A 16,273-nucleotide genomic window follows, 5' to 3' on the forward strand; every position below is an offset into this window, starting at 1 on the left:
TTTTACCCCGCAAACAACAGATGTAAAAGGAAATATGGTCCCCGAGACCTGCCTGCCTGGCAAAGCGAAGCTGTGCTCCCGGAGTGCCCCAGCACACTAGGATTCCGGGGCCAAGGAGGACGCAGCGCTCTGTCCTCAACAGAGCTCCGTGCGCAGGACGTTACGTAACCGCCCGGCCAGGCTGGGGCGATACCGGGACGGTCCCAACGCCAGGTCGCTCACTCGCTATCTGCGTGACAAGCGGCCCCTGCACCTGCTACCGCTCGTCCCCATCCCCATCCCCATCCCGGACAGGCCCCGCACGCGACGCTCCGAGGGGCGCACGCCCTCAGTCGAGGGCCTCGCACCAGCGGAATGAGGAGAAACGGGGCGCAGGCCGCAGCCCCGACAGCTAGCCGGGCCCCACACCGTTCTTCACCCCCGCGGAAACGGGTAGTGCAGCCCGGCTCCTCGTACCGGTTCGGCCGGGCCCGCGCCCGCCTCAGCCGCGCTCTCTCGCGCTAGAGACAGAGACGAGCTCAGCCCGCGACCCCCCGGCCTGCACCGCCTCATCCGCGCCGTGCCGTGGCCGCCGCCTCCCCAGGGTGTAGGCCCGGCGGGCCCCAGGGGAGCGGGCGGCCGGGTCCGGGCCTGGCGCAGAGCGGCGGCGGGGCCGGAACAGGCCGCGAGCCTGGAGCGCCCAGCAGGCCTTCCCCTTCCCCAGGCCACGGAGCTCGCCAACCGCCTGTCCCCAAGTTCCCCAGCACCGGGCACCCGAGCCGGGGTGGTCCCGCCAGGGCTACTTACCGAGGCCTGCGAGAGACGGGAACCGAGAAGCAAAGGCCGGACGGCGGCGAAGCCCGAAACTGACACGGCGGCCATCTTGGGTCCGGAGCTCTGCGGCGGGGGGAGGGGGCGTAGGAGGGGAACAGCCCGCGGCGGGCGGGGGCGCGCGCGGAGAACAGCGCGGCGGGGCGGGAGCGGCCGCCGCCGGGAAGAGCTGCGGCAGACCGGGCTCTTGCCTCCCTTGGCGGGAGCGCGCGACGGTGGGAGGCGGGGCCGCTCCTAGGGTATCCGGAGTGGCCAGGCCGCCGCCCCGGGGTCAGCTGCCGAGGGCAGCCTGCGGCGCCATGCGGGTAGAATGTGCGGGGCCGGGGCGGGAGGGCGGCGGCGCTCGGTGAAGGCTGACTGGAAACAGCAGAGCCGCGAGAGCGGCTGCCGGCGGAGACGTCTCGCTGCTGCTGTGGGGAACCCTCTGCGCTCCGAAACCGCGAGGCTGCGACCGAGGGTATGGCTACCGGCTGCTCCGACCGCCGAGAACCGGGCGGGAACGGCTGAGCGGCGGGAGGGCTTGGGCTAACGATCGTACTCTGGTAATGGATGGTTATAACCTGTAAGGTAGGAAATCCATCTCTTAGGCTTAATTAAGCTTGCGTTTAGAACAGTGACTCTGGGTTTTTCTGACTTAAAGGTACCGAAGTGATGTAGAATTATGAAATAACGGTACCATTTAGCTTGGAGAGCTGATACGTTTAAAGACTGCTCTATCCTTGGGCATCTTTGTGAGGTAATTTGTGTAACTTTCTGACATCTTTGATACATTTTAGTTTGTAAAGTAAAAATATGCAGCCAAAACATTAGCTGTTCTACACAGAAATAACTCAGGAGCTATCTAGGTGCTTTGGTCTTGGCTCTGCAGAGCTGGCTGTTTGTCACTGAAATCAAAAGGGGTCTGTCTGAGAACACAGGTCCACCCTTGGCTAATTCATAGAACAGCATGGTTCTCTTCTGCTCTGCAGAGGTATAATGTTGGACTAGCATGTGCTGAAAGTTGGCAGAAATGAGCAAAGAGCAAATTCTCATTTTACAGCATTTTCTCCTAGGTTATATTTGATTGAAAGAATCTCATTTTGTTATCCATCGTGAATGGCTATGTGCTGCATGCAATTCTCTAACCTTTTCTAACCTCTGGCTCAGTTTACCAGTTGTGTGTACACACATTATAAAGTAGCCATTTTTCACCATTTCCCTTTTTAGAAAAGAAAAAATAAAATCTTGAAACGTTATGGAGACAGAGTTGATAAAGAAAACTTGTGATGTTTTCTGAATGGCTTTGTTTAGTGTCTTGAGGTGAGAAATTTCTCTTTTGAGCAAAAGGAATGCTTTTGATGTTTTAACAGAATAGGTTTTTCAGTGCGAAAGCATTCTCACTGAGAATAAATTGGCTTATTACTTGAAGCCAATGGTGTTTGAGATGCTATTGTACAAGGTACTGTACAAACAGTTCTGTTTCTGCCATGTAGGCTATAGAGGTCTGGCCTTGTCTTGTCAGAGTTGGATTTTCCCTACAAATTAATCTCTTCTTCCACCCCTTCCTGAGTCTTCAAAATTTGGGTGGTTCTGTGCTGCATGGCTTCCAGTGCCTTAAATTATAAGGCTGTGGTGCTATATTCAGAAAAGCTAGTGGAGATACAAATGTAATTTCCAGATAAGAAAGTAAAGCAAGACTAAGAGGATTCAGCACATAACAGTGAAACCCAGTTGTGTTCCTGCAACACAGAGTATTAGTCTGTAGACTCTATTCGGTTTCAAAATTGGCAGTAGGTTATTATTAGCACCCTTGCAAAATTAATTGTTTTTGTTGACTATTATAAATTTAAAAATGGCCTGTTTTCTTCTACTCTCTTTTTTATTTTCACAGCACAGGCTAACAGTTAAATCATCAGAATTCCTGCATATGGCAAACTACAAATGGTAAGGAATTGTTTTATCATAAAGCCAGTGCACAATTTGGCAACACCATTTTGTAGCACTGCTCTTTGACTGTGCTCAGGTTTCTCTGAGGGTTCATGTAGTGTAACTGAAGTATAGTACCCTTCAATGAGCAGTTTGCAGGCTGTCAGTAAATTAACCAGCAAAATGAAATTCTGTTCTGGCAGCATCTGCCATGTTCTCCTTTTAGGTTCTAGTTTATATAAGCTCCCGAGCCACTGTGGAGACTGACTTCAGAACAAAACATGATCTTTGTGCTAACAGTTTGGAAGCAGCCAGGCAGCATTTCTGCAGCAGTAAACTGGTGTAACTGCAAACTGTTCTCTGCAGGTGCCAGCAAGATACTTCAATAAACCTGTCTGATTTTAAAGCAGAAACCTATTTCCCCTTTTCCCTCATCAACCTTTTCTTTTGGTGTGCAGAAATAATTACTTACCCTATGGTTGCTTTTGTATTGGCACCAATGTTCTTGATGGCTAAAGAAACTGAAGTAACCGTAGCAAAAATACAGAAGTGACAACCTCATGAATTGGGTAAAATACTAACAATTTTGATGATGGGTACAAGCAGTCAGAGGGAAATGGCAGTTTTTAAACAATGTATAATACAGTCAAAACTGAATTGTGTTTCATGAGACAAAAAAATAAAAGTGTATTGAAAAGACATATCCCATGACTGTTGATTTTAAGGTCCAGGTTAAAAACAGAAAAGTTTGAGTTTCTCGGAGAACCAAATGTATAAAGGCCTTACGTTGTTGGTCAATTTAACTATGTGCTGCTGCTTTCTGTCTGTGATACCTATATGACTCCCATTAATACAGTCTCCAAGAGTCTCATAGACTGATACAATAATCTTTACAATACTTTTGTGTTAAAAGTAAAGTGATTACATTAAAATCATAAATAATTATTTTAAATTTAGAAGTGCTGCAATTAAATGACAACTTATTACCCCTTTGTTGCTCTTAAATGTGTAATTCATTACATTAATTTGAATTAGACATTTTAAAAATATTATTTGATGTTTAAAAAACACATTTGATACAAATCATGACCGTAAAAGAGAAATTAATGTATAGGTCATTTCTACTTCATTATTTTCTGCTATAGTAAAAAGCTCATCTAGTGCATGTTGAATTATCTAATCCTTTAAATAAGGATGTATGCATACAGTATTAGTGAAAGGTAATGTCACAGTAAATAAACTGACCTCCGCCCCATTTTTGGGGAAAAAGAGCCACAACATATCAATAGAAAATAAGACTAATATAAACTCTGAACTGTGCAGTTTTGCGTTCTGACATAATCAGTCTATTCAGCTCACTCATCTTCCAGACTCGGTGATACCACTGCTTAAAAGATTTGCCCACAATCATGGAGCACAGTCAGGTGTAAAACCTCAGACCCGAGTCTTTCAGTGCTTATGCAGCAGTCCTAACCAGTAGGTAGTCGCCTTCCTTCCCATGTAATAAAGGTTGTATCCTTAGGCAGCTTATTTAATGAGATAGAAGAAACTTCTTTTTTGTTGTTCTTCTATTTATGTTTGTTCCCGGCAGAGCAGTAAAATTGGAAAATTATTTGTAATGGCATCTGCCTGACTTAGAAGTCCAGAAATCTGCTTTATGAACATGAAACACCTGTTCTAATTATGCAAAGGAATCACTTGGCATAGAGTTTAGATGCATTTTGCATGACAATTGTCATTTTCATGCCAGCTGGGTTGTGTTTTCAGTAGTGTTATTACTCTGCGGTGAACGAGCCAGCAAAACAGTACAGTGGAAAACATTCGACTAGCTGCTCCTCACTGTAGAAACAGGGTTACTTAACACATTTTATAGACTGTGCTAAGATGTCTACCCTAACAAAGGGTACCTTTAAAAAAAAATTAGAAGCAGGCATCGCTTTTGAGGCCGCAGGCTCTGTTATTTCCAACGTGGAGTGGAGCGCAGTTCTGACCACGCCATCTGGAAAGCCTGGGCGAGCACCTCAAATCGGGGAGAAGGGGGACGTGCAGCAGCCTCCCCGTGCGAGGAGCCGGGACTGTTAACTCTCCCGAGCAGTCGGAAGTTTGTGACAGCGCGGGGAGGAGAGCGAGGGCCGAGCGGGCTCGGCCCGGCCTGGCCGGCGGCAGGCGGGGCGAGGCGCAGCCAACCCCCCACCGCAGTTCCAGCCCGGGAGGTCCCCGCGCGGGCGTGCCCCGCGGCGCCCCCTGCTGGGCCGCGGCGGGTGACGTGTGCTGTTTGTGAGCGGGGGGCGGGGCTCGCTGCGCGCGCTCTGGGGCGACCCGCCCCTTCCGGGGCCCTCAGCTGGTGGGGCGTTGCTGGCCGCGTTCCCGAACTCGTCTGCAGCACGGTCAGGCTGCTGCCCCAATCGAAGCTGACCGCAGCGTGCCGTTCTTCTGCGTCATCATCCGCACGCCTCTCCTCGGCCTATCGGGCGTGGTTGTTAGTGGGTCACCCAATCAGAGAGCTCGCTGCCAAACCCCGCCTGGAGGGGTTAGGGGGAGATTTTCGCGCTGCCAATCCGCGCGCCGGGGGGTGGAGCTTGTGGCAGCAAGGACGCGAGCGCGAGGGGGTGGGGCCTGTGAGGCAGCGCGGGCGCGCAGCGGAGGCCTGGCTCCCGCTCCCGCCGCAGGACGGCCCTGTCGTGTGGCCCGCCCGCCGCAGTCATGATCCACAGCCTGTTCCTGATCAACGCTTCGGGGGACATCTTCCTGGAAAAGCACTGGAAGAGCGTCGTCAGCCGCTCCGTCTGTGACTACTTCTTCGAGGCGCAGGAGAGGGCCTCGGAGGCGGAGAACGTGCCGCCGGTGATCCCCACGCCGCACCACTACCTCCTCAGCGTCTACCGCCACAAGATTTTCTTCGTGGCCGTTATCCAGAGCGAGGTGCCGCCTCTCTTCGTCATCGAGTTCCTGCACCGCGTCGTCGATACCTTCCAGGTACGGCCCGCGCGGCCGAGCAGGGGGAGCTGCTTCTGCTGTAGCTGAAGGGTTAGTTAACGTGTGCCGAGGAGGTTGGGTGAGGAGGAGCCCCAGGTCACTGCCGTGTTGTAAAGGAGAACGGGGCGGAAGGGAGAAAAGGGAGCCCTTCAGGTTAGCAGCGATTAGTTTTCTCTTTTTCTTGTCTCTTAATTCTCATCCTGTACCTGCGAGGATCCAGAGTGGGTCTCGAGGGTTTGTGGTGGTTAGGAATGTACTGCCTAGGATGACGATGGATTCGAGATCAGCCTGTGCTCACAGAAAGGACCGTTCAGCAGTCAAGAGTTATATTTCTGTTTTGCAGCCTTGTCTCTTCTAGGAGCTGTGAAGTAAGACTAAGCTGGCCTTGTCTCACGAGGCGTTTTTGCGATTCATAGCCATGTGCTTTAATCAGTTAGTGATAACCTACCTATGTGCTTACATCTACTGATATTTCTTGGAAACGTATTTGCTTCCTAAAGAAGTGAGTCACAGGAGTTGCCCCAGAGCAGCCATATTCCCTCTGTGCTATGGCTGACATGACTGCCAGCCAGTTCAGGGAAATAGTGAAGATGTCTGTCTTCTGCCTGCTAGTAACAGGATTGTGTAGTCTGGATTTGAAATGTCTTGTGACTAGCATCCTACCAGAATACAGGAAATGTGGGTGCTTGGTCAAACAAGTATCATGTGAGCTTTTGCTTCCAGGTGCCAAGCAGAACATGACTGTAAGCTGAGTTACGTCTCACTGAGTTCAGGGACTGGATTGGCTGTTCAGGCTGAAAATGTACTGTCAGTCATTTAGGTCTTGTTTTTTGTGAGGGGATGAGGCTTGGCCGTATGTTAAAATCCGGTATGTCTGAAAAAGAAACAGCTTTGTGCAGAATGCCTGATCTCTTTAATTGCTCTAAGTAACTAGAAGCTCAGGTTTGTGTTTGCTTGCGTGCGTGCGCGCGCTCGCTCGCTCTCCAGAAGGATGCATGAAGTCCCCATAGAATAAAACTATGAACAAATTAAATGTTCAATTTTAAAAATTGCTGAATTATTGGGACTACTTCCTATAACATATGCTGAATCTTGAAAGATCTCCACTTAGTTTTCTATATCTACTTTGTGTTACAGATTTACTATTTTGACGTCGTATATTTTTACTGCAAACTTTAATATTGCTAATTATTGTTTTGGAGTAGGAGCTGAAGAAACAGTAGAGGAATCAAGCTGGGGAATAAACTGGTCTGTGGACCTTTTATGAGTCATGTTCTGAGGTTCTGCTTTATACGCCTCAAATTATGAGGAAGGAGAGTTTTGTTACATGGATAGAATTATTTTTCAGACTTTTCAGAATACTGGACTTCTGCTATTAGCCTAATACATCTTGGGATGTGTAAGCAGTCTGTACACCCCAAGCAGTATCAGAATGAAAAAACTTCAGAAATGTTCTCCTGTAAAACAAACATGGACTTAGGCAGAATATGCAGAGAGGTTGAAGCTTACTTCCCCTATATTCCACATAAAAATAAATTCTAAAAAAAATTTACAGAATTGAAGTTAATAATTGTATTATTGCCTATATGTATGTGAGAGTTATAACAAAAGTAAATGAAAAGCTTTGATGAGGAGAGGATGAATTCCTCACACAGCAGTGCTGCATAGTTAAAATATTGAGAGTACTGTAGGTAAAGACTAGGGCAGCTGAAGAAGGATATATAATACTGGAGTCTAATGAAAGGCATCACTGCACGCAAGTCAGTAGTGGCCCCAGGGAGTAAGTTTTTCTTATTAATATTGCTGCTTAATAGGTTGCAATTGAGCCACTTTCAAGCGCCAATTAAAAAATCTCTTAGCTATCAGGGGGAATCTTGTTATATAGAAAGGAAATAAGAGCATATGATGATGCGGTGATTTGCCAGCTTGCTGGGGCAGTGGCAGAGGTATGCTCAGAGTTGCACATGTCTGTTGGAGTGGTCAGTCTCTCTGCTGTGCTTGTACTAATACATGGAGTTTCAGTGTTGTTTCACCTCCTCCAAGAAGAGGCTTGATTTATTTCTGTATGGGAGGACACTGAACTGAATGATCACCAAGACTCTCTTTCAGAGATTGTTGAGTAGTTATTTCTTTTGCACAGGATTATTTTGGTGTCTGTTCAGAGGTGATGATCAAGGACAATGTTGTGGTGGTTTATGAGGTGCTGGAGGAGATGCTGGACAATGGCTTTCCATTGGCAACAGAGTCTAATATTCTTAAGGAACTGATAAAACCTCCCACTATCCTGCGAACAGTTGTCAACACCATCACAGGTACAGGGAAACAAAAACTAGATAAACTGGGGAGGCTGTGTGGCAATATTCCTATATAAGTAAATTAGGACACGGGTGAAGAAAATTTGTGTTGTCCCATACCATTCTAAACCCCAGCATAGGTGTATTTACAGAGTCCCGTGTTAATGCTTTGCTTTGAGGTTCCTTCCAGTTCCAGCACCAGCTGCACTTCCCGCCCCTCCCTTCCCCCTCCTCCCCCCCCCCAAAAAAAAAACCAAACTGCAGACATTAATTTCCAGTTACAGCCATGACATAACTTCCTGGATGAGTTAGTTTTTGTTGGGGTGGCTTTTTGTTGTGTTTTTTAGTTACACTTCCCCATGCCTTATTGTGGTATGTTTTAGAGTTGAATGTAAGAGAGATGTAAATTGTAGAATACAAATGGTGAGTCTGGAGGAGTAATTGCTCTCCTACAAAAAGATAGAGGTTCTTGGGGATTAATTACAATTAAGTTATATGAGGCCAAGGAACTTGCTCTGGAGCATTGTCTAACTTTTGTGGTGGTTGTGATTGCCTTTCTTTTTCCAGGAAGTACTAATGTGGGTGACCAGCTTCCTACTGGACAGCTATCAGTGGTGCCTTGGAGACGTACTGGTGTAAAATATACCAACAATGAGGCGTATTTTGATGTGATTGAGGAGATAGATGCAATCATTGACAAATCAGGTATGGAAGTTGCTTCTGGCTAAGATGAGGGTAACTTGTCCTGATAGTGCCTGAAGAGAGATTTAGGTTTTCAAAGAGGAGCTCCCTCATCTAAGTGTGGGAAGTTCTATTCCTATTCTTACTCTGGAATGTTGCCAACTTGTAGGTGCTATTCAGTCAAAAATTTTAGAGAGGTACCAAGGTTTTCACTTGTCCTTGTTCCTGAGGTCTTGTAAGCAATTCTATATTGTGAAAATAGAATGTGAGTGAAAATTGTACATAGTACTATCTCCTTAGTTTTTGTGCACCTTAGTCTTGTTAGAGTTGGGAGCTATTGTCGTTGTCCATTAAAATGAACACTGCTGGTGTCAGTGGTTCTTGTTTGTATGCGTCTTGTCTAGAATTCATTGGGAATGAGAAAAATGTTGAGCGGGCAACATAATGAGCCAAGACATTTCATAAAGATAATAAATTTCCTTCCTCCCCATTGATAGTTTTTCCACATTGGGATTTTTTTTGGTCAGGTTCACATAACCTCCCATGTTTACTTTATTGTTGCAGGTTCTACAATTACTGCTGAAATCCAAGGGGTGATTGATGCTTGTGTCAAGCTGACTGGGATGCCAGACCTTACTCTCTCCTTTATGGTAAAGCTCAAGGCCATATCTTTACTTAAGTATTTTGAAAAGAGTTTCTCAGCACTGCTACTAGGATCTCAGTCTCACGCTGATGGATTCCAGTAGATCAGAACCTGGGTATGCCAAACAAAAAGAGAAGGAACTGACAATGGAAACTCATGGTGAACTTCAGCAACTTTGAGCCTAAAGGTTTTATTTTGATAGATTCTTTGTTAAAAGTACTGTTAGTGTGTGCTGTGACTAAGTTTCTGAGATACAGTGGTGCTTTAGGCAGATATCCTATCTTTTTTTTATGAATATGCATCAATGTCGTGCAGAGAGGAAATTAGAAAGGCAAAAGCCCGGCTAGAACTCAACCTGGCCACTGTCGTGAGAGACAACAAAAAATGCTTTTATAAGTATGTTAATGACAAAAGGAGAGCCAAGGAGAATCTCCATCCTCTATTGGATGTGGGGGGGAACGTTGCCACCAAGGACGAGGAAAAGGCGGAGGTACTCAACGCCTTCTTTGCCTCAGTCTTTAGTAGTCAGAGTGGTTATCCCCAGGGTACTCAGCCCCCTGAGCTGGAAGACAAGGACGACGAGCAGGATAAACCCCCCATAATTCAAGAGGATGAAGTTAATGACCTGCTATGCCACCTGGACGTTCACAAGTCTATGGGGCCGGATGGGATCCACCCGAGGGTACTGAGGGAGCTGGCGGAGGAGCTTGCCGAGCCGCTCTCCATCATTTACCAGCAGTCCTGGTTAACTGGGGAGGTCCCGGACGACTGGAGGCTCGCCAGTGTGACTCCCATCTACAAGAAGGGCCGGAGGGAGGATCCGGGGAACTACAGACCGGTCAGCCTGACCTCGGTGCCGGGGAAGATCATGGAGCGGTTGGTTTTGAGGGTGCTCACGAGCCATGTCCGGGACAACCAGGGGATCAGGCCCAGCCAGCACGGGTTCATGGAAGGCAGGTCCTGCTTGACCAACCTGATCTCCTTCTATGACCAGGTGACCCGCCTAGTGGATGAGGGAAAGGCAGTGGATGTGGTCTACTTGGACTTCAGTAAAGCCTTTGACACTGTCTCCCACAGCATTCTCCTAGAGAAGCTGGCGGCTCACGGCCTAGACAGGTACACTCTTCGCTGGGTAAAAAACTGGCTGGACGGCCGAGCCCAGAGAGTTGTGGTCAACGGAGTTAAATCCAGTTGGCGGCCGGTCACGAGCGGTGTTCCCCAGGGCTCAGTACTGGGGCCGGTCCTGTTCAATATCTTCATCAATGATCTGGACGAGGGGATCGAGTGCTCCCTCAGTAAGTTTGCAGATGACACCAAGTTGGGCGGGAGTGTTGATCTGTTCGAGGGTAGGAAGGCTCTGCAGAGGGACCTGGACAGGCTGGATCGATGGGCCGAGGCCAACTGTATGAGGTTCAACAAGGCCAAGTGCCGGGTCCTGCACTTCGGCCACAACAACCCCAGGCAACGCTACAGGCTTGGGGAAGAGTGGCTGGAAAGCTGACCTGGGGGTGCTGATTGACAGCCGGCTGAACATGAGCCGGCAGTGTGCTCAGGTGGCCAAGAAGGCCAACGGCATCCTGGCCTGTATCAGAAATAGTGTGGCCAGCAGGAGTAGGGAGGTGATCGTGCCCCTGTACTCGGCACTGGTGAGGCCGCACCTCGAATACTGTGTTCAGTTTTGGGCCCCTCACTACAAGAAGGACATGGAGGTGCTGGAGCGTGTCCAGAGGAGGGCAACGAAGCTGGTGAAGGGCCTGGAGCACAAGCCTTATGAGGAGCGGCTGAGGGAACTGGGGTTGTTTAGCCTGGAGAAGAGGAGGCTGAGGGGAGACCTCATCGCGCTCTACAACTACCTGAAAGGAGGTTGTAGCAAGGTGGGTGTTGGTCTCTTCTGCCAAGTAACTAGCGATAGGACAAGAGGAAATGGCCTCAAGTTGCACCAAGGGAGGTTTAGATTGAACGTTAGGAGAAATTTCTTTACTGAAAGAGTGGTCAGGCCTTGGAACAGGCTGCCCAGGGAAGTGGTTGAGTCACCATCCCTGGAGGTATTTAAAAGACGTGTAGATGAGGCCCTTAGGGACATGGTGTAGTGGACATGGTGTGTTGGGTTGACGGTTGGACACGATGATCTTGGAGGTCTTTTCCAACCTGTATGATTCTATGATTCTAATGTAATTACTTGACATGACTGAATTTTCTAAAATAGAATAGAAGTTATTGAGTACTGCTATCGCACAGATGTAACAGCATCAAATAGCTTAACATGTCTGAATGTAGATACCTTCAAGTGGGCAGAGTGCATCGAATGGTAGGCCCTTCATGGATAGAAGATTGAGAAGAAGAGGTTATTTTAAGTAGTACTGCCTTCACTAACCTTGTGACTTTCTTTTCTTTCAGAACCCTCGGTTATTGGATGATGTCAGCTTTCATCCATGTGTGCGTTTTAAGCGCTGGGAGTCAGAGAGAATACTCTCCTTCATTCCACCTGATGGAAATTTTCGCTTGCTCTCCTATCATGTCAGTGCTCAGAAGTAGGTGATGAATATAGTGCTGTGAATTACGAAATTTGGATCTTCCTGGCTAGGGAAAAAAAAAAAAAAGGATTTGCTTTTAAAGATCAGGTGGCATGTGCCAAATGAAGTAGAGCTGCATGGTACCTTGCACTTTTCCTTTTTTAAAACACGTTTTCTCCTTGTTTGGTGCAATGATTCTGTCATTTCTTTTTGGTCAGCCAGCATTTTTCAAAGACTAGTAGCAGATGAACAAACTAGAGAGGGAAAGAATTAGGCAGTATGGAGTAATCAAGCTGTTGATTTCCTATGTTTATAAAAAACTTTAAGAATAAAACACAATAGTTTGATAATCTTGTTGGTTTTTTGACATCTCTCTTAATAGAACTACAAGTTTTTGTCCACTGTTTGCGCTCTTTTCTAGAGGCAGTTTACCAAGTACTAATAGGGGTTACAGATGCTAAAGCATTTTGTTAGACTTTGTCAGACTTAGATAGGTGAAAAGGAGTGGCAAATCCAACCGAAAGCACAAACATGAAGTTCAAGTGCTACTGCGCTGTCTGGAACTACTTGCCAGCTTGGTTGTGACATGCAAAAACATTCCTCATCCTTTGCTCAAGTCTCCTGTTATACTGGATGTAGTTACCTGTTCTGTAGAGAGGTAGAAAACTAAGATACGGCAAGCTTGATTAAAAAAAGCATAATTAAGACTTGAAAACAGGATTCTGACTTCACTCTTAGATGAAACAAATGGGCATAGGATTTCTATCTCTTTTAAGGAGATTGCTTTACAATGTTTTCAGTGTAGAAGGCAAGGACTGCATCAGGAAAAAAAAGATGAAGGTGAGAGATTGACAAGGATTTTCTGTTCCTGTCTTTATTCTAGTCTTGTGGCAATACCTGTCTACGTTAAACACAACATCAGTTTCCGTGATAGCAGCTCATTGGGACGTTTTGAGATCACAGTGGGGCCGAAGCAGACTATGGGGAAGACTGTAGAGGGAGTGATGGTCACTAGCCAGATGCCAAAAGGTGTCTTAAATATGACCCTCACACCCTCTCAGGGAACACATATCTTCGATCCAGTTACAAAGGTGAGAGGAAAGAGAGAAATTAGGATGTTTTTTTTTTTAATCTTCCTTATTTCAGCAAATGAAGTTGAGCTGTTCATGCTTACATGAACATTTCCTTGAACACTGCTTTTCTGAAGGCAGTATCTTTTCTTGGGGTGAGAACTTGGGATGACAATTGTATACTAGAAGTTGTCTTAATCCCCACAACAAATAGCTCAGTGTCTGAGTGGATTGTAGTTCTGGTTGCTTGGTGTGTGCAGAAAATCCAAGAACTGGTATTGTATGATGAGGCATTAATCTGGTGGATGCTTTACAGACTTCTGCATATCTAGTTGTCATGCCTAGTACTGCACATTAGACTTAGTCCTTTGCAGACACTGAGGATTTGGGTTGGTTAGTCTGGTTTCGTCGTTTGGTCGTTGCTCTCCCCTGCCTTCCCGCCCCTCCCCCCCCCCCCAAGTTAACTTTTTCCTATTGCAAACCTAAATTTGATGGTTTACTCACAGTAGAGCCTCAAGCAACACTGCTTCAGCCACTTGGAAAGGAGGCAATTCTGCATTATTTTGTCACTGTTACACATAGAAAATGGGACCTGTAGCACAAGTAGTGGAAGTATCATTCATAGTAGGCTTTTGGGGAACCTCATGGAAAGAGAGAGGGAGAACAAAGGTCCGAGGCAGCTGCTCCTTAAGCCTGTACTGTGTCTGTCCAATATGAAAGGCAAGATACTAAGAAAAGACCTTTTCCATAAAGAAACATTAAAAGCTGTCATTGGAAGGGGACTCTTCTTTAGAGAGAGTGTTAGAGCATTACTGTTTCACTGCTGCATTTTCTGTTCCTTGAAGTTGCTGTCATGGGATGTGGGGAAAATAAACCCCCAGAAGCTGCCAAGCCTGAAGGGGAGCGTGACCCTGCAAGCTGGCACATCAAAACCAGATGAAAACCCCACCATTAACCTGCAGTTTAAAATTCAGCAGCTGGCTATATCTGGTAAGTGACTGTCATGTAAAGAAGCTGAATATTCTCTGCTATGTCAGTGCTCGCTCTGCACGTAGCTGAAGTAGCTCTGCAGGCCTTCTGAAGTACATTCTATCTGAAACATGTTCTTCAAGTAAAAAAATCGTGTGCTTTAACTACAGATACATGGATTTGTTCTCTCTGATGCTCTGTGAAACAGCCTATCTACATTTCCTTGCATTTCATGCTTACAGACCTATAAAGAATTTTAGGGTATGGATGTGTTTGTAAAGAACGATTATGACAATTAGCAGTTGTCAGCTTTTCTTTGTTCTGTTTACTGCTTGCTAAAACTTTCCCTATGCTTTCTGCACCTGTCGTATGATCTTCTGTTCCTTTATCCTGAAGGCCTGTCTGCTTTGTGGCAGCAGTCTTACGCTGTGTTTGTTTGCCTTTAGGACTGAAGGTGAATCGCTTGGACATGTATGGGGAGAAGTACAAGCCCTTCAAGGGGATAAAATACATGACTAAGGCTGGCAAGTTCCAAGTCCGAACCTAGAGGATCCTGATAGTGAGGAAGAGCACTTTCCTGTTTCTCCTGTCTCTGCTGTTGGATGCAGCCTCTTACCCCATCCATCTGTTTAGGGTTGCTCCCTTGCCTGTAGTAGCATGAGCAGGAGAGCCAGTGCTTAGGGTGCTGGGGAGCAGGGAGAAGTAAGGTTGACCTGAAACCATCTCATCCCTAGCTGAGTCTGAAGTATTTGGAACAGTGGCAGATGGGAGAGGTGTTCAGGTCCCTTGGGATTAGTGAGTTAGCTATGTAAGCTTGTATCACCTTCATTTTGCTGTCTTAAAGGAAATTCTAGGGATTTATTGCCTTTTGTACTCCTCTTCCTTATATTTTGGTTGGCTTTTATCCCTTTGTAGATGATACAAAGTTGAATTTCCACAAACTTCAATTCCAGTGTGATGGTCTGGCATCTGCCCTTCTCCATCACTGGGTGTTAGGGTGGAGACCTCTTGGCAGCAGAGAGATCATTTAGCCATTCTGCCTCAAAGGGACGGTAAGAAGAGGAAAGGTAGATTATCCCACCCAGGATGGGAAGTTAAGAAGCCTGAGATTGGGGATGGTGCCACAGAGGGAGGAAGGGAAGAAGTGGCTACTTTTTCTAGATATTTCATAAGCCATTTTGGTCATCAAGTATCTTGAATATCTGTAGATAAACTGGAAACCCGTCCAAATCTTAGTATGGTATCTTATGAAGGGATGACTGTAGCACATGTGATCTTGTAACTGATGGGTGGTGAATGTAATTCTGCTTCTCTTCTTATTTCATCAGTATTTGAAGGTAGGGATTCTCCTAGCTTCTTTGGAGAGTCGGGGAAGAGACAGAGAGGCAGGAGAATTTTTGTGGAGACATAGCACTCTGATGGAAACTGAAGTTGTGGCTAAATGAAGACGATCACTATCTTAGTAACTTGTTGGAACCTCTTTTTGTCTCTGCCTGCCTATTACAAATGAAGATGATACTGCTGTTCTTCTGCTCACTGATGTCTGTCTTTGAGATAATTGTGTCCTGGTACCTTTGTAGTGTTTCTGGCTGTCCTACCTCGTTTCAGTTCCTGTATCAATCAGATGCTGTGCAGGTGGATTCAAGCCTACGCTGGATTTTTTACTGGGACCATCTCTTCTGCAGGAGCTGTTGCTGCATCTGCCCATTCCAGTCCGTGCTGCATCTCTCTATACAGCATAAATATGAAATGAGAGGCATCTGCACTGTTTCGTATTGTCTGTAATGTGCTCTTTGGCCACTAGATGCCAATATGTTTTCTCTGCGACAGCAGAACCTGTCCCTAAGCTGCTGTACATGTGACTACAGCATCTGTCAGGTGGCTGTGGAGTCCAGCATGTACAGTTCATGCTTGTGAACAGAACAAGGTGACCCTAAACGAAGGATAACATACATTCTGGTTTGCATGTGATGGATACCTGCAGTGGATGAGTGGCATCTTGCTTGTAGAATTGCAAGTTCCAGTGCAACTGATGAATGCCATAGCAGGTGGCCTTACTGCTGAGCATGTTCAGTGCAACCTTCAGCAAGGGCATCAATAAAATTCATTTTTACATGTCATCAGTGTCATTTCAGAGTGGTTTGTCTGGGCTTTACAAGAAAGATAGTTGGTATTTGAGGAGGAAGGTAAATTATGCTAATTGGATTGTGGATAGTGGGTGCCTTAGGGAGATAAATGTCTATGCAATTGGGATTGTAAGCTTGGGACTAAGTCACTTTCTGAAAAGCTAAAATTAATTACTTTATTGGTAATTTTTCTTAGTGTTTCCCAGAAAGAGTGCTGAGCTCTTCCTAGAACCTCAGTGAAACTGTCTTTAGGAATGCAGCTGAACCATTTTTGTTTACTAGGTAG

General features: G+C 46.5%; 2 protein-coding genes across 5 annotated transcripts in view; one reads left to right on the plus strand and one right to left on the minus strand.

Annotated features, from left to right (window-relative positions):
• KAT6A (lysine acetyltransferase 6A) overlaps positions 1-909 on the minus strand; it is a 52,806-nt gene extending 51,897 nt beyond the window's left edge. The window contains exon 1 of one of the 2 annotated variants that reach the window (XM_075174905.1): positions 787-909. The gene's annotated coding sequence lies outside the window, so the exon portion shown is untranslated. The remainder of the gene's footprint in view (positions 1-786) is intronic. The other variant, XM_075174906.1, reaches the window with a different exon arrangement.
• Positions 910-1,021: 112 nt separating this feature from the next.
• AP3M2 (adaptor related protein complex 3 subunit mu 2) lies at positions 1,022-15,981 on the plus strand. 3 transcript variants are annotated; one of them, XM_075174930.1, is made up of 10 exons: positions 1,022-1,267; positions 2,681-2,733; positions 5,385-5,691; positions 7,832-8,003; positions 8,553-8,690; positions 9,231-9,316; positions 11,707-11,840; positions 12,706-12,913; positions 13,738-13,882; positions 14,308-15,981. In XM_075174930.1, the coding sequence occupies exons 1-10, from the start codon at positions 1,121-1,123 to the stop codon at positions 14,406-14,408; spliced, it is 1,491 nt and encodes a 496-aa protein (XP_075031031.1). In that variant the 5' UTR covers positions 1,022-1,120; the 3' UTR covers positions 14,409-15,981. The 3 variants fall into 3 exon arrangements, with proteins under 3 accessions (XP_075031031.1, XP_075031033.1, XP_075031032.1); XM_075174932.1 differs by having other exon boundaries at positions 1,141-1,546; XM_075174931.1 differs by having other exon boundaries at positions 1,141-1,377.
• The last annotated feature ends 292 nt before the right edge of the window (positions 15,982-16,273 follow it).

This window comes from Calonectris borealis, chromosome 27 (assembly GCF_964195595.1).
Source record: "Calonectris borealis chromosome 27, bCalBor7.hap1.2, whole genome shotgun sequence".
NCBI classification, from domain to species: Eukaryota; Metazoa; Chordata; class Aves; order Procellariiformes; family Procellariidae; genus Calonectris; species Calonectris borealis.